Source organism: Pan paniscus, chromosome 11 (genome assembly GCF_029289425.2).
Source record: "Pan paniscus chromosome 11, NHGRI_mPanPan1-v2.0_pri, whole genome shotgun sequence".
NCBI classification, from domain to species: Eukaryota; Metazoa; Chordata; class Mammalia; order Primates; family Hominidae; genus Pan; species Pan paniscus.
This window is the reverse complement of record NC_073260.2, coordinates 45,312,406-45,330,508: the sequence shown is the minus strand read 5'-3', so window position 1 is coordinate 45,330,508 and position 18,103 is coordinate 45,312,406. Positions and strand designations below refer to the sequence as shown.

At 41.1% G+C, this 18,103-nt stretch overlaps 1 protein-coding gene across 5 annotated transcripts in view; it reads left to right on the top strand.

Moving 5' to 3' along the window:
• The window catches only part of PTPDC1 (protein tyrosine phosphatase domain containing 1), a 79,265-nt gene extending 69,727 nt beyond the window's left edge, over positions 1-9,538 (top strand). For all 5 annotated transcript variants that reach the window (XM_008959993.4, XM_055117868.2, XM_003807859.4 and 2 more), the window contains 3 exons: positions 1,259-1,444; positions 3,975-4,085; positions 7,515-9,538. In XM_008959993.4, coding sequence (XP_008958241.1) covers positions 1,259-1,444; positions 3,975-4,085; positions 7,515-7,631 — 414 coding nt within the window. In that variant the 3' untranslated portion in view covers positions 7,632-9,538. The remainder of the gene's footprint in view (positions 1-1,258; positions 1,445-3,974; positions 4,086-7,514) is intronic.
• Positions 9,539-18,103: the final 8,565 nt, after the last annotated feature.

Sequence of the window (18,103 nt, the reverse complement as noted above, 5' to 3'; positions counted from 1 at the left end):
CCTCAGGAAACATCATGATAAGATAGTCATTTTGCTAAGAGCATTTTTGATTAGTGTCAGTTCTGCCCAGCTTGTCTCCTTCATAAGATTGAATCAAGAGCTACTTTGTTTTAAACATGATCTATGGGATATGAAGGACTGTGAATAACAAAGTATTGGTGTATTCATAAGATAATAAAGAGAAGCCCAGTACCAGAGGGCCCTTGTGGCGTAACAGAAACAGCACAGACTCTGGAGTAAGGCAGAACTGGGTATGAACACCCCCTTTGCCATTTTCTAGCTTTTGGCTTCTAGGTGAGTTATTTCATCTTTCTTGAGCCCCATTATATGTATTGGTGAGGAAGCTCCCTGCTGGGTGCCATTTGAGAGTTAGAGATAAGACATGTATTACAGTCTCTGTCCCACTGTGTGCATGTAGTAAATATTGGGTAGGTGAATGAATGAGTGAATGGTAGCAATTATTACACTTACTTCTATTGTTAAAATGTATTTGACTCACTAAAACATAAATCTGAACCCTGTCAGAAATTCATGAAAATCCTTATCTCACTTTTCCCTTGCTCTCTGTGAGGTAAAGTATTAAAATCTCATGCTTAAATTTTCTCTAGGCATTTGGAGTATTAGAAAAACTTTCCAGTTATCTTCCCTATGTCAAATTTCAGGACTCGGGACTTATTGTTAAATCCTACATAGGATGCTAAAAAGATATTTCAAAGAAGTACATATGCCCCATTTACCAACTTTCAAGCACCTTTATTTTATTTTTGCAGACTTCGAAGCTCAAAGCTTTTCCTTTTCCTTAGACCCCAGGTTAATGTATAAATGTTCCCTTATTTCTACTTTCTCATCTACCATCTACTTTATTGCAAAAAAATAGTTCTGTTTTGTTCACCAGAAGGCTGAAAAGGAAGACTCTTGTGAACTGTTTCTGTGGTTTCTGAATAAAGTAGAGAACTTGGATTAACTAAGCCCTTTCCCTGTGCTATAAGCTTTAACCGACCTTATCTCAGTCAATCAGCCCAACAGCTTGTGAAGCAGGGGATGAGTTTCATAGAGAGAAACTGGGGCTTACAGAATTCAGTGTCTTAGTCCAGTGTCCAGCCTGGAAGTGGAGAGGCTGGGAGGGGTCCCAGTTCTGCACTCTGGAGCCTGAGTCTTTCACTCTTGTGGGCAGCGCAAGAATCATGCAGTGTCAAATGGTGCACCTCTCTCTCCTCTCCCTGTCTCTGTCTGTCTGTCTCTTTCTCTTCCTTTTTAGAAAGAGCTTAATTCCCGAGATGGAGCTTGGGAAAGAATATGTGGCGAGAGGGACCCTTTCATCCTATGCAGCTTGATGTGGTCTTGGGTGGAGCAACTGAAGGAGCCTGTAATCACCAAAGAGGATGTGGACATGTTGGTTGACAGGCGAGCAGATGCCGCAGAAGCACTTTTTTTATTAGAGAAGGTAAAGTGGCTGTAGGACCAGTTAATGACTGTAACTGAGGCCCTTAGTTTTTCACGCAGGAAAAAAAATCCATTATAAAAAAAGAGAATTCACACAGAATCCCAAATCTAGATCTAATTTAATAGTTTTTCCAAGAGAAGACAAGAAACTGATACCCAGTGTAAACACTTAGAAAATACAAAAATAAAAACGGGAACTATCCATAGTCCTGGGAGAGGCACTGCAAACATTTTCAAACATTTTAAACTTACCAATATGTATATTAACTTGTTAAAAATCATTTTAACATACAAGTTTATATTTCATTTTTGCTTAAAGTTATAACATAGCTATTTTCCTGTGAATAATGTAAGCTTTTCATAAATATTGACTCAACGGATATGATGCTGTAACACGAGACTGTGCCATAATTAAGCACTTTTTCACTGTTGGTTGTTTGTTTCTACTTATTTGCTGTGAGCATGCATATGGGAAAAATTATGAATTAGGTTGGGATATGCACTCATTCGTATTTTTAAAAAGGTGTAGGTGTCACACATATATGCATGTATATATAATTTTTATTTGTAAAATATAGATGTTTTCTATATTTTATATATAAAAGATATATGTTTAAAATAGAGGAAATATGTATATATGTATAAAATATAGAAGGAGAAATAAGAAACTGGTAATAGTGGTCACCTTTAGGAAAAGATATTAGAAGACAATGGATCTAGGAAACGGAAGAAATTGTATGAATCCTTTTATATAATTTATCATTTGTATCTATACAGAGATACTAAATCTTCAGTTTAAAACAGGGTTTGTTTTTGTTTTTGTTTTTGTTTGTTTCTTTTTTTGAGACATAGTTTTGCTCTTGTTGCCCAGGCTGGAGTGCAATGGCGCGATCTCAGCTCACTGCAACCTCTGCCCCCTGGGTTCAAGCGATTCTCCTGCCTCAGCCTCCCGAGTAGCTGGGATTACAGCATGCGCCACCACGCCCGGCTAATTTTGTAATTTTAGTGGAGACAGGATTTCTCCATGTTGGTCAGGCTGGTCTCAAACTCCCAACCTCATGTGATCCACCCACCTTGGCCTCCCAAAGTGCTGGGATTACAGGCATGAGCCACCATGCCAGGCCTGTTTTTGTTTTAACAAACAATGTTATTGAATAACCAGCCTTGAGTTACCTGCTATGCTCCATGTAAACATCTCCTCAGTTTCTAAATTTCACTAAAAATCTTCTGCTGTTACTACACACACACACACACACACACACACACACACACACACGGACACATATGGACGGATGCACATGCAGACATGCAGATACATGTGTTCACACCCATGCACACAGATACAATACACAATACACAGACATGTGCGTGCCTGCACACACACACATACACTCACATACCACAGTTATGCAATACATATCTTTTAAGAAGTGATTTTTCCTGTATCCGAAGTCCTTTTCTTAGGATATTTTCTCAGCAATTAAATCACAGAGATAAAACAGGAGATGGTGAAAAGGGAGATTAATGTTTGGTAGGTGACTGGGCCAAGCCCTTCAGGACATAATTTACATTTTCTCTTCTGTTTATCTCAATACCCCTTAGAGGTAGAGGCCCATTTCACAGACAAGGAAAGCTGAGGTTGCATGCCCAAGGTTGGCACCACATGTCAGAGCAGAATTCAAGCTCAGACCACTTTGGCACAAAGCCCATGTGCTTTCTATTACATAAGGCTGCCTGTTTTATCCTAATTCACCCTCGGGCAATTCACCTAGGGCATTTATATTGCTTCAGGTTTTTTACTTTCATAGGCGTCATTGTAATGATAATTTGTGCTTGCAGGTGTTTCTTTATTATAGATTATGCTCTTAGAGTAGATTTTCAGAATTGAAATTGATGGGTCCCTGTACATTACATCTTGGATATGTATTGCTGAAGGTGATGGAATTTCTTCTTTGCTAAGGTAAACAGCCCCCAGGAGTCAAGTCAGTGGACACATTTTTAAGTATCTTACCCCCTTAGGTTGGAGGCTAAGCACTTAAGCACTGCATTGCTCCTGGGGGACTGGGGTTGTCCTTGTCCTTTTCTTTGTCTACCTGCCTCCCTCCATATCATATGCAGTGGCTGGGTACCCAGATCCTGACCACTCAGTGCCCAGTTAATTAGTCCATGTATCTCTATGACATGTCACCATCTACTAGACTACTGACATATCCAGAAACAACAAGAATGGGAAAATCTATTCAGTTCACTGCAAGAGAAACACTTGGTTTAAAAGTGCACTGATCTTCAAATTTAGTTTTACTTTGTACAATAGCTAGCCAGCTTTGATATTATCTCCTGAAAGCTTTTCAAATTATATTAACACATAACAGTAAACATTTGTTGATGTTTAGATATTTTGTTAGATATTTTGGCATTTGACATTATGAGTACTTGGTCACAAACCAATTCTTGACTCTACAATAGTTTTGAATTGATTTATTGAGGCATTTTTTGAAAATTTTTTTAAATTTTGATTTCTACAAAAACAGGGACAGCACCAGACTATTCTCTGCGTGTTGCACTGCATAGTGAACCTGCAGACAATTCCCGTGGATGTGGAGGAAGCTTTCCTTGCCCATGCCATTAAGGCATTCACTAAGGTGGGTCATACTCTTCCTTTCCCTTCTCTGAACCACAGATCAGCATCATCTTTGTAAATCAGAATCCAGAGGTCACCATCCTCCTCTAAAATGAAACATGTATGTGTATGTTTTCCCTTCATGGAAATCTGTTTGACATTTCTTCTAAGTAGTTGCAGAGTCTTGACCAAAAAAAAAGTTTCCAAACAATGATCTTAGGAAAAGCTGAACTGTGAGTTTTTTGAAGGAGAACGTTGGAACAAAGAGCTTTTATATAAAAGAAAGAGAGAAACAACTGAGTGTTGAATACATATTTTTAGATCATGTGCCTAATCGGAGTCAGAGAATCTTTGCTTGTCGAGTCAGTTCTACCTTGGGTGTAAGTAAGAAGCCATCTATTGAGAATTAAACATCCCACATTGCTAATTCAGTACTGAGTCCTGGTTGGCAAATCCTAAGGAAAGAGTTAAAAAAAAGGTTTCCTTTCTAAAAGCCCATCCTTTTGGATGCAGCAGTTTTTCCTGGCTGAAGAAAGAAGCAGCAGCCAGGTTCATACTGAGAGAAAAGTTTCCCCTTACCCCATCAGCTATAATTTGTTTATTACTTCTCATTGATATGAAAGTATCTATAATTTGTTTGTTACCTCTCATTGATATGAAAGTGTCATTAAACAAAGAACCCAGCTTTTGAATGACAACATCTGTGGTAACATTAATGATAAGAAGTTATTATTTATACTCATTAACAAGTTATGAAGATTCTTCCTTTTTAATATTTGTCCAGTCTCCTTCCCCTCCACTCTTTCCAGAGTGATGTTCTTACTTCAGGCCTTCCTTGTTCCTCATCTGGATTCTATGGCACTAACCACTGACATCTTTTCAATCTGTTCTCCACTGTTTCCAGAGTCAGTAGTCTCAAATCCAAACCGCGTGGTCCTTTACATCTGTATTTACACTTTCATAGACTGAGAGGCTACCCACCATGTGAAGAAGGTTGTGGTTTGGTGTTTAAGAAAGTAAACAGAGCTGGGAGTGGTGGCTTACGCCTGTGATCCCAGCACTTTGGGAGGCTGAGATGGGCGGATCACGAGATCAGGAGATTGAGACCATCCTGGCCAACATGGTGAAACCCCATCTCTACTAAAGTACAAAAATTTAGCTGGGCGTGGTGGTGTGCGCCTGCAGTCCCAGCTACTCAGGAGGCTGAGGTGGAAGAATGGCTTGAACCCAGGAGGTGGAGGTTGCAGTGAGCCGAAATCGCGCCACTGCACTCCAGCCTGGCAACAGAGCGAGACTCTGTCTCAAAAAAAAAAAAGTGGCCAGGCGTGGTGGCTCAAGCCTGTAATCCAAGCACTTTGGGAGGCCACGGTGGGCAGATCACGAGGTCAGGAGATCAAGACCATCCTGGCTAACACGGTGAAACCCCGTCTCTACTAAAAAGAAATACAAAAAAATTAGCTGGGTATGGTGGCAGGCGCCTGTAGTCCCAGCTACTCGGGAGGCTGAGGCAGGAGAATGGTGTGAACCCGGGAGGCGGAGCTTGCAGTGAGCCAAGATTGCACCACTGCACTCCAGCCTGGGCGACAGAGCAAGACTCCGTCTCAAAAAAAAAAAGTAAACAATTCACACCATTATTAATGTTAATAAGGAGTTTTTTGCAAAGGGGATAGATAATATAGTTATAGATAAAATTAAATTCCTGAGCTTGACTGAAAAAAATCCTTATGATTGGTCTCTCTGAAAGCAGTAGGAATTCTTTACAACTTCTTTTGGCCTTTTAAGGGGATACGAATGAAAAGTTAGAGATAACAGTTGTTCAAAATCTGTCTATAGAAAATGTTAGGAGACAGTTTTCCTTGGGTCTCATGTCTCTTCATAGTCTGATGAGCAGATGCCCTGACCACTCTCTTTGGGGATCAACTCTTCACTAATGTCTGGAGAGCTCTGCCTGGAGAGCAGAAGGCACACGTTCTGACTTCCAGGATAATAAAAATGTTTCCCTTCAGGGCAAAGGTTGGCAGATTTGCTTGCAGCCCCCTTGTGAAACATTGGAGTTTCCTAAGCTTGGGGCTCCTCAGCTATGAGGCAAACCCCGTGCTTGTGCAGCCTCCACCTAGGCCCCTCTGCATTGCCTCCATGAGACTTGGGAGACAAGGAGAACCCATGTGAACATGAAGCACATGCAGCTGTGAGAAATAAAAGTTGTCTGTCTCTGACCCAGGAATCTCGTATCTTCTACCAGTATCCATAACACTGGCAAGCTAACAGGTTAAGGTCTCAGATCCTTTACAGTTGTTGACAGAGGGAACAACCTTTCATTTGTCAAAATTTATCAGAGAGGGAGAAATTCCAGAAGGAGAGAAGCAGTGATTGTGTGACCCTGATTCTTTCCCAGGGAGTTACACATTACTCTGGGAATGGGGTTGAGGGTGGGTACTTGCTCTGGTTCTCTGTCCTGCCATCACTCCTAACCCAGAGTATGGTAAACTTGGGTGAAAAATGCAAATATGTGTAAATAGTGCGCTCCCATCAAGGGGAAAGGAAATTTACCTTTATCAAGGTGGGGTTTGTTTGTTTGTTTGTTTGTTTGTTGAGACAGGGTCTCACTCTGTCACCCAGTCTGGAGTGCAGTGGCACAATCTCAGCTCACTGCATCCTCTCCCTCCTGGACTCAGGCAATTCTCCCACCTCAGCCTCCCAAGTAGCTGGGACTACAGGCACGTGCCACCATGCCTGGCTAATTTTTTTTAATTTTTTGTAGAGATGAGGTTTTGCCATGTTGCCCAGGCTGGTCTCAACCTCCTGGGCTCAAGCAACTCTCCCACCTCGGCCTCCTAAAGTGCTGGGATTACAGGCATGAGCCACCACACCCAGCCAGTTGAGGTTTGTATATATGTGCCAAACATGTTAGACTCATAGATACGCTATCCTATGAAGGTGGGTATCATTATCTCTGTTTTACAAAGGAGGAGATCAAGGTCCAGAGAGGTTGGGTATGAGATGAGGACATGTAGCTGGCAGGTGGGGAGCTGGGCTTCTATTCAGGTCACTCTGACCCTGTCCAGAGTGGCCATAGGGCCTCTCAGCAGGACGTATACAGCTGATGTGCTGTTTTAATATGGGAAACTTTTCTCTTATACCATCAATGATTAGTCTCAAAAAATTCACTTCACATCCACTGTTGACTTGCTTCATGGCTGGGTGTATATAATTAGACTAAATATCCAGGCACTAGATTTAATTTTGGGGTTTTCATTCATAAGTTTGATATTGACATGGTTGGCAGTTCTAATATAGTCTTTCAAATAAAATGTGTGAAATTTATTATGTGTATTTTATATAGAGTTTTGTTTGTAAGTCTGTTTTTTTCTCCACCCCCTCCTTCTTTCAAAATAGAAACTAGTTCAAATTCTTGTTACAGTGTCCTGAATATAAATTTCTTTGTCACCAGGTTAATTTTGATTCTGAAAATGGACCAACAGTTTACAACACCCTGAAGAAAATATTTAAGCACACGCTGGAAGAAAAAAGAAAAATGACAAAAGATGGCCCTAAGCCTGGCCTCTAGCTTTCCCTCGTGATGAATATTTCAGACCTAAAGATCCAGATAGTATCTCTGTTCATATGTGAATAAGTTGAAGATTGTGGGGCTACTTTTTCTAATAGCACTTTATTTTAAATGTTGTTAGTTTGTGCTGAGAATGGTCGTCCGTATTTGAACCAATTATTTATTTTAAAATATCTTTAAGCTACATTTTTGTTTTGAAAAATTGCCATAAATTTGGTGCCACTTTCTTTTATTTATTTGACTGAGTTAATATTATTGTATTAACATTTTAAGTATATGGTGTTTACATTCTTATTTCTTTTGACATTTTGGAAATAATCGTAACTTGTCTTTCCAAAATAACCATTTTCTTGATGCAACTCTTCCTAGAGTTTTTACCAAATAGCTAACTTTAGTAGTAAAACCTGATTGTGTATCCATTCCCCCACAGATGAACTAAGAAAGTCACCAAGTGTCTTAAGCTGTTTTATATTTGTTACGAAGAAGGCTATTGCTACAATATTTTTAAAGGTTTTTTTTTTAACTTTGAAATTTTTTGTTTTTCCTTTTTATAAATGTAACAGAGGGTTTCAAAGCATATTATTTTTCAGAGAGATTTAGTTTTACTTTAATGGAGTGACTGTGAAGTGGTTGGGATTTTTTGCTTGTAGAAAGTAGACTTGCTCTTTGTCAGATTTCCAAACAACCTTGCCAGCCTTGGCTGTCAAAAGGAGGCAGGAGCAGTTCTCAACACACCAAGCCTTATTCCCACTCCCTTGGGTTGCTGCTGAGCCAAATAGCATCTTTACAGAGGAAGTGGGATCAGAGGCAGGAAGTGTGGAAAGTTGCTAAGAAGCAGGGCTTGCCTCTGTCCTCCCTGGGACTCCACAGGGATATTCGTGCAGGGCAGGGGCTCTGTGCCAGCCCTGCTCTCTCAGGTGCCACAGCCACTCTGCAGAGGTGACTCTTGGAGCTGGAGGAAGTCAAAACTGGGCCACTGTTTGTGCTGATGGTGTATTAGCATGAGCAGCGTGGCCCTGGCCCCACACTCCCAAATCTGCCACTCCATAGACCCACTTGCCTCAAGGCTTTATATTTGGCTGCTTTCTTACAATGAGAATTAAGATTTTTAAACTGAAGTTGACCATACAGGTTGCATTAGCCCTAACTGGCTTCATGTAAGAAGGGTGACTGCCTAAACTAGTTCCTTGTAAGCTGAACCATCAATTATCAATTGAAGCCATACTTTTATTTAAATTAATATATGTAGATACCAGAGGCCAAGCCACAGAGAGGATAATAGTTCTTCCCAATAAAGGTGATATTAATCAGACTAATTTCAAACTAAAGAAGTTACTGCTTAAAGACGGAATTTCAGGGGAAGCAAGACTCATTTAGAACAAATGAAATTTCTCCAATCCTACATTTCTGAATTGACCTCTAGCACATCAAAAATATTTCAGTCATTATCAGTCTCATTAACTGAAATGCCAAATGCTAAATGCAGTGTTCTTTCACACTGTTTTAATTTTCTTGGGAAATCGAGTCCAGTGGATGTTAATGGAGTGGGTTGCCCATCCCTGAAATGTCTTATTTTCAAGTGCCTGGCCTGGGAAAGAAGGGGAAGAAACTATTGCATTTTATCCAAAGATACACTATAAAAATAGAGTTTTTACCAAAAAAAGATGTTTGTTCTCATCTCAGTCGGCCTCATTTGGGCAAGTGACCCACAGGTCTTTTGGCGAGTTTGCTATTTGCCTGTTGAAATACTTGTTTCAACTTAGAGAACAGTTATGATGTGACCATAGCATGGCACGACTAAAAATCTAAGCCTGAAACCTGAAAAAAGAGATATGACGAGGGAAATTAATCAGGCTATATATAAGTATTGTATTTATTTGAATAAAAGTAAAAAGAACAACCCATAATCCTAGTCCTGTACTTCTTTACCTTGATGCTCTAGGACATCTGATGATAAAGACAAGATTTTGTCTTAGATTATCCTAATAGGCAGATTGAGTTGTCGACTGATTCAGTGAGCCAAGCTCTAGTTAGTGCAGACTCCTTCCATCAGTTCAGCATGACCAAACACTGGGGGGTTGGGATAGGTGAGTTCTAAGAGGAATAGCTGAGGAAAATCTCCAAGCTGACAAGATTCCTAACTTCCCATATTTGGATGAGGAGTTCTTTGTAGCCCAGAGGACAGAAATCTCACATATTGGCAGAAGTGATAAGGTTGAAAAATTCAGTTCAACAGAAATAGGAAGGTTAAGGGCACACACATATTAAGAACTTACCATGGGCCAGCCGTATCCATTACCTCACTGAATTATCTTGACAGAAGTCTTTTTCATTTCATTTATTTATATTTATTTATTTATTTATTTTGAGACGGGGGTCTCGCTCCGTAGCCCAAGCTGGAATGCAGTGGCATGATCTTGGCTCACTGCAACCTCCGCTCCCAGCCCGAAGCCATCCTCCCACCTCAGCTTCCTGAGTAGCTGGGACTACAGGCACATGCCATCACATCTGGCTAATTTTTTGTTTTTTTGTTTTTTTGGTATTTTTTGTAGAGATAGGGTTTCACCATGTTGCCCAGGCTTGTCTTGAACTCCTGAGCTCAAGTGATCCTCCCACCTCGGCCTCCCAGAGTGCTGGGATTACAGGTGTGAGCCACTGCCCCTGGCCTCAGAAGTCTTAATCATAACTGTGTGACGTGAGATGTGGAGTCCGATGGACCCCATGCTGTGCCCTCCTCTCTGCTCATGTTACCTGCCTATAGGACTCTTAACCTAGCAAAGCTGCCCAGTCAAAGTGCCTTCTCAGGGACCTTGAGGTCCCTTTAGCACTAAATTTTATGATGGCATTAAGAGAACACTGTGCTGTCCATAACTTAGTGAAAATATCACACATCTGTCCTGGAAAAGGCTGAACCAGCTCTATTATTATCATATGATGTTCTCTAGTATATCACACTTAGAGGAAGTACATGATTTCTTGCCACTGTTGCCTTTTCTTACTTCAGAGAGCTTACTAATGCCCTTTGAGACAAATTGCTGCTGGTGGTAGAGCTCGCTTCATTTATTTATGTAACTCAGAAAATCTGTGCTGAGTTACTTAGTCATATCTTCATCCAGCTTCCCAGTCTTATCTGAGAAAAAGTACTTGCTTCATCATTCTGGATTCCATGAAAACCACCATATATCATCATTCAACAGAGGTAAAGTTTCTCTATTTTATCTTAAATGGAGAATGCTTGCTGATATGATTGGGTGCTATTTCAGGCTAGTCTCCACGTGTCCGAAAAAATATCCAGGGACAGTGTAATGTAGATAGAATGCAAGCCCCAAGTTCTTGACATCTGACAGCCCCCATGTAATTTGGGGGATCAATTTAAAAATGACAGCTTACTCATAGGATCTTTATTATTGTTCCAAATTAGCAAGCATTAATATATTTTCAGTGCAGGTAAATCAAGAACAACGTTCTCTTTGATGCTTTTTATGAATGGCACAAGATTAGCATGTTACCTAAGAGAGCTTTTCTCAATGCTAGATAGCTGCAAATTGTTTATAGATAAAGTAGCAGGAGAAAAATTCAACAAAATCCTGTTTCTCAGTGGGTCATTATTTTTTTAGTTATGCTTTTAGGCATGAGCTAATCTCTGATTACCTCAATACTGACAATAAAACTGATTTATAAATAATCACAATGGAACCATTCAGTATTGGAGCTTGACAAGCCTTTGTTCAAAGCCCTCCAGTCACTAAAAATAATGTCCCAATAAGACTTAAATGTCATAAAACCTTTTGCAACGAAAATAAAAGTTTCATACATCCACTGAAACTTATATAGTAAGAGAAGCCTGCTAAGCCCTTGCCTCTCGGCTTTCTTGATTAAAATGAAAAGATATTTTACTCTAGAGATTGCCTATTTTAGAGAAAAATTACATTTTGAGGATGGGCTCCTGCTTACCCGATCTCTAGAAAGTGGTCTGACAGTAGCCTCTGGTTTTGATTTAATGAGTTGCTTTATCATTTTTTTTTTCTCCTTTTAAAAATGAAAACAGACTGGGCACGGTGGCTATAATCTCAGCACTTTGGGAGGCCAAGCCAGGCAGATCACAAGGTCAGGAGTTTAAGACCAGCCTGGCCAATATGGTGAAACCCTGTCTGTACTAAAAATACAAAAATCAGCCAGGCATGGTGGGCGCCTGTATTCCCAGCTACTTGGAAGGCTGAGACAGGAGAATCGCTTGAACCTGGGAGGCGGAGGTTGCAGTGAGCCGAGAGCACACCACTGCACTCCAGCCTGGGCAACAAAGCGAGACTCCATCTCCAGAAAAAAAAAAAAAAGAAAGAAAAGAAAAGAAAAGAAAACAAACTACTCAGGCTTTTGATTTAGGCTGAACCATAGGGAGTGGCCTTTTTTTTTTTTTTTTTGGTAAAAAATGATCAAGTACTGGCCATTTTATGTGGTTCAACCTAATATCAAACTCAGTATTTCCAGGACAAGTAGGTGACATTTCCTGAATTAATTTTGGTAAGTTTAGATTAGGTGATCAATTATTTTCTAAGACTATCCTGTATGCTTACAGTAGAGTTCCAATACAACTGTAAGTGACAAATATGAAACATTCTTTTAGCAACACATCTGTGCCTATTCTGCTTGGCCCTCTGCTAATTCTGGGGACACACAGGAATTATTTATTCAGTCATTCATCCCTCTAGGAGTCACGTTGCCTATCCCTCAAAATTCATGTGTTGGAAACTTAATTCCCAATGCAATAGAGTAGGAAGGTGCAGCTTTTTAGGTGTTTAGGTCGTGAGAGCTCCATCCTCATGAATGAACTAATATTATTAGTAAAGGACCTGATGGAGGGAATTCTTTTTTTGCCCTTCCACTTTCTGTCATGTGAGGACACAGCATGCTCCCCTCCAGATGATGCAGCATGTAAGGCACCATCTTGGAAGCAGAGAGCAGCCCTCACCATATGGCAGTGCCTTAATCTTGGCCTATCCAGCCTCCAGAACTGTGAGAATCAATGTCTGTTGTTTAAGTTGCCCAGCCTGTGCTATTCTGTTATAGCAGCACAAAATAGACTAAGACAGCGATTGGTACCAGGGGAGTGGGGTGTTGCTAAAACATACCTAAAAATGTGGAAGCGGCTTTGGAACTGGGTAATGGGTTAAGGCTAGAAGAGTTGTGAAATGAAAGCAGGAAAAAGCTTGTATTGCCACGAGTGGAGCATTAAGAGTGATTCTGGTGAGGGCTCAGAAGAAGAGGAGAGCTGTAAGGAAATGATCACTCATTCTTCTGAGAAACTACGTAAGTGGTTTTGAACAGAATGCTGATAAAAACATGGACAGTAAAGACCATTCCGATTAGGTCATAGACAGAAATGAGGACTATCATTGGAAACTGGGGAAAAGGCCATCTTTGTTACAAAGTGGCAAAGAACGTGGCTGAATTATGTCCATGTCCATGTTCTAGGACTTTGTAAGGGGCAGAACTTAGCAATGAACCAGAATATTTGGCAGAAGAAATTTCTAAGCAGGAAAGTGTGCAGGATGCTGTGTGGTTTCTCTTAACTGCTTATGTTAACATGTTAAAATGGGAGAAGAGAAATGATTTAAAGACAGAATTTATAATTCAAAGGGAAGCAGAACATAAAGATTTGGACAATTCTTGGTCCAGCCATGTAAAGAATGAAAAAGATTTGGACAATTTTCAGTCCAGCCATGTAAAGAATAAAAAAGTATGTAGGCCGGTTGTGATGGCTCATGCCTATAATCCCAGCATTTTGGGAGGCTGAGGTGGGTGGATCACTTGAGGTCAGGAGTTTGAGACCAGACTGGCCAACATGGTGAAACACCATCTCTACTAAAAATACAAAAGTTAGCCGGGTGTGGTAGCAGGCGCCTGTAATCCCAGCTACTTGGTAGCCTGAGGTAGGAGAATCACTTGAACCTGGGAGGCAGAGGTTGCAGTGAGCTGGGTTGGCGCCACTGCAGTCCAGCCTGAGTGACAGAGTGAGACTCCATCTCAAAAAAAAAAAAGGATGTTTAGGGCCGGGCACGGCGGCTCACACCTGTAATTCCAGCACTTTGGGAGGCCGAGGTGGGTAGATCACTTGAGGTCAGGAGTTCGAGACCAACCTGGCCAACATGGTGAAACCCCATCTCTACTAAAACTACAAAAAAAAATTAGCCAGACATTGTGGCAAACACCTGTAATCCCAGCTACTCGGGAGGCTGAGGCATGAGAATCACTTGAACCCAGGAGGCGGAAGTTGCAGTGAACGGAGATCGCGTCACTGCACTCCAGCCTGCACAACAGAACGAGACTTCACCTCAAAAAAAAAAAGAAAAAAAAAAGTGTGTTTAGAAGATAGCACACGGTGTGGCCAGGCCACCATTTGATAAGATTAGTACTGATACGAGAAAGCTATGTGCTATTTATCAAGACAATGGGAGAATGACCCCAAAGATATTATGGACATCTTGGTACAAGGGGAGGGGGCAACCATGCCCATCAAAAGGCCAGAGTGCTAGGGTCTTGGGGACAGATGAATTTTGAGGAGGGGCCCAGGGTGCCCATGGGACCTGTTTGCTCACTGCTGAGGGCCACCTTGGGTCTCTGCACCCTGCACTCTGGCACAGTGCTCCTTGGCTACCCCAGCTCTGATTCAAGCAGGCCCAGGTCCAGGTAGGGCCACTACTCTGGAGGGTACAAGCAGTGAGCCTTGGCACATCCATGTGGTGCTTAATTCTGCAGGTGTGCAGAGTACAAGAGCAGTGGAGGCATGGCTTCCTTCACCTAGATTTCAAGGAATGCCTCAGTGGGCCCAGGCAGAGAACTGCTGCAAGGACAAAGTCTCTGCAGAGAGCCCCCACTAGGGCAGTGCCTAGTGGAGTCATAGGAGTGGGGCTGCTCCAGAAACCCCAGAAGTGTATAAGCACCAGCATACAGTGCCAGTCTGGGAAAGCTGTGGGCAGACTATTTCAGTGCATGGGAGCTGAGGCATGGGCTGTACCCAGCAAAGCCATGTGGGTGGGCCTGCCCGAGGCCACGGGGACCTAACCTCCACCCCAGTGTACCTGGAAGGTGGGACACGGAGTCAAAGATTATTCTCATGCTTCAGGATTTAATGTTGGGCTGGGCACAGTGGCTTGTGCCTGTAATCCCAATCCACTGGGAAGCCCAGGAGGGAGGAGTGCTTGAGGCGGGAGTTTGAAACCAGCCTGGGCAACATAGTGAGACCCCATCTCTACAAAAATGAAAAAAAAAAATAGCTCGGCAGAATGGGACAGACGTGTAGTCCTAGCTACAGGAGAGGCTAAGGCAGGAAGATTGCTTGAGCCCAGAAGTTCATGGTTGCAGCAAGCTATGATCATACACACTGCTCTCCAGCCTGGGTGACAGAGCAAGACACTGTCTCAAAAAAAATTGAAATAAAAAAAAAAGATTTAATGTTTCTCCTGTTAGGTTTTGGACTTACATGGGACCTCTTACTCCTTCCTTCTTTTCTATTGCTCCCTTTTGGAATGGGAATGTCTGTCCTATGGCTGTTCCACCATTGTATTTTGGAAGTATATAATTTGTTTGATTTCACAGGCTCACAGCTGGAGAGCAATTTGCCTCAGGATGACTCTTACTTTGAGTCTCATCCATATCTGATTTAGATGGGACCCTGTACTTTAGCTTTGAATTGTTACTGGAACAAATTAAGACTCTAGGGGCAATGGGATGGAATGAATGTATTTTACATGTAAGAAAGACATAAATTTGGGGGGTCAGAGGTGGAATGTTACAATCTGAATATGTACCCCAAAATTTGTAGTGTTAAGGAGGTGTGGCCTTCCGGGAGGTGTTTAGTTCATGGGGTCTGTAGCCTCATACATTGATTAATGCTATTATAAAAGGACTTGACAGAGAAAGTGTGGTCCTTTTTCATCCTTCCATCTTCTGTCATGTAACGACACAGCATTCCTCCCCTCTGGAGGATGCTGCATTCAAGGCACCATTTTGGAAGAAGCTAGCAAACTTCATTAAATGCTGGCATCTTGGATCTTGGCCTTCACACCCTCCAGAACTGTGAGAAATGAATTTCTGTTGTTTATAAGCTACCCAGTCTCAGATATTCTGTTATAGCAGCACAGGCAGACTAAGACACAAGTATAGTGCACATCCATACCTACAGCACGCTTGTCCATGACATTTTCTGTACCTCTGTTGTCATCCTAATTAGTTTGGCATTGCCTGCCATCTAGATACCTCCTTCAGTCCACACTTTCATTCCTTATATACAATGCTGGATGATTAATACTCAACATGTCCTTCAAAACTCAGCTCTTTTTCCTGGGAACAGAATATATGCTAATTAATTTTTGTTAAATATAATTAAATTTATCTACCTAACTACCACACAGCCCAAAGAGATGGGGAGGTGTTATGGACTGAATGTGTCCCCCATAAAATTCATCTGTTGAAGTCCTAACCCCAGTAACTCAAAATGTGATTGTCTTTGGAGGTAGGGTCTTTAAAGAGGTAATTAAAGTGAAATGAAATCATTGAGGTGGTCCCAATTCTAATCTGACTGATGTTCTTATAAGACGAGGAGATTGAGGCCAGACCCAGTGGCTCATGCCTGTAATCCCACTATGTTGGGAAACCAAAGCATGCAGATAACTGGAGGCCAGGAGTTCAAGACCAGCCTGGGCAACATGGCGAAACTCTGTCTCTACAAAAAAAAAAAAAAATTGCCGGACATGGTGGCTCATGCCTGTGGTCCTAGCTGCTTGGGAGGCTAAAGTGGGAAGATCACTTGAGCCCGGGAGGTGGAGGTTGCAGTAAGCAGAGATTGTGCCACTGCACTCCAGCCTGGGTGACAGAGGGAGACCCTATCTCAAAAAAAAAAAAGTAAAAAAAAAAAAAGAGGAGAGGAGATTGAGACACAAACATGGACAAAGGGAAGACTATGTGGAGACATAGAGAGAAAATTGTCATCTACAAGCCAAGGAGTGAGGCCTCAGAAGGAACCAACCCTGGTGACACATTGATCTCAGACTTCTAGCTTCCAGAGCCATAAGACAATAAATTTCTGTTGTTCAAGCCACCTAGTCTGTGGTACTTTGTTATGGAGCCCGTAGTAAACTAATACAGAAGACAAAATTCCCTGCTGTTCCTTAATTCTTCCACTATAACTTGTGTGTATTTCTTTATAATTCTATCTTAAACAACATATTTCTTGATTTTGCCTGTTTATAAACTTTACATAAATTGAACAATGCTGTGTGTATTCTCCTGTGACTTGCCTTTTCTTTTCAACGTTCTATTCACATTTATCCATATTGATGTGTAAGCTGTAGCTTATTTGTATTCACTGCTGTATGGCATTCCATTGTGTGGATATTCCACAAATTACCTCTTTTCCTTGTGATGGACATTTGGGTTGTTCATATTTTTACATGTCTCTGGGTATACATGTTCAAGAGTTTCTGTAGGCTATGTAGCTAAGGGTAAAATTTGTGAACTTTAGGGTATATACAATTTCAATTTCCTAGGTAATGACAAATTATTTCTCAAAATGATTGTACCAGTTCACATTCCCAACAGCAGTAAATGAGAGTTCCCACTGCTCTGCATCCTTGTCAACACTTAGTATTGACTGACTTTTTGATTTTTGCCAGACTCAGTTGGTATGAGATAGTACCTCAAATATGTTACCTTGTTACATGTTTTGAGCCATTTTTGTTTCTTTTCTCTAGTGCTTGTTCATGTATTTTTCAATTTTTTTTACTGTAGTAAAATATATATAATAAAATTTATCATTTTATTCATGTTTGAGTATATAGTCCAGTGTTATTGAATACATTCATAAATGTTGTACAGCCATTACCACTATCCATCTATTTAACTCATCATTTTGTAAAACTGAAATGCTGTACCTATTAAACAAGAACTCCCCCATCCTCCAACATGCCAGCCCCTGGTGACACCATTCTTTTTGTGTCTCTCATTTTAACTACTCTAAATACTTTATATAAGTGGAATAATACAGTATTTGTCTTTTGTGACTGGTTTATTTCACTTAGCAAAATGTCTTCAGGATCCATCCCCGTTGTAGTATAATGCAGTTTCCTTCCCCTTTAAAGTGGAATAACATTCCATTGTATGTATATACCACATTTTGCTTATCCATTCATCTTTCAATAGACACTTGGGTTGCTTATGTTCGAGCTATTGTGAATTATGCTGCTGTGAACATAGGTATACAAATATCTCTTCAAGACTCTACTTTTAATTCCTTTGGGTACACAGCCATAAGTGGAATTGCTGGATCATGTGGTAATCCTGTGTTTAAATTTTTGAGGAACCACTACACTGTTTTCCACAGTGGTTGTACCATTGTATATTCCCACCAACAGTGCACTAGGGTTTCAGTTTCTCCACATCCTTGCCAACACTTGTTATTTTCTGGGTATTTTTGA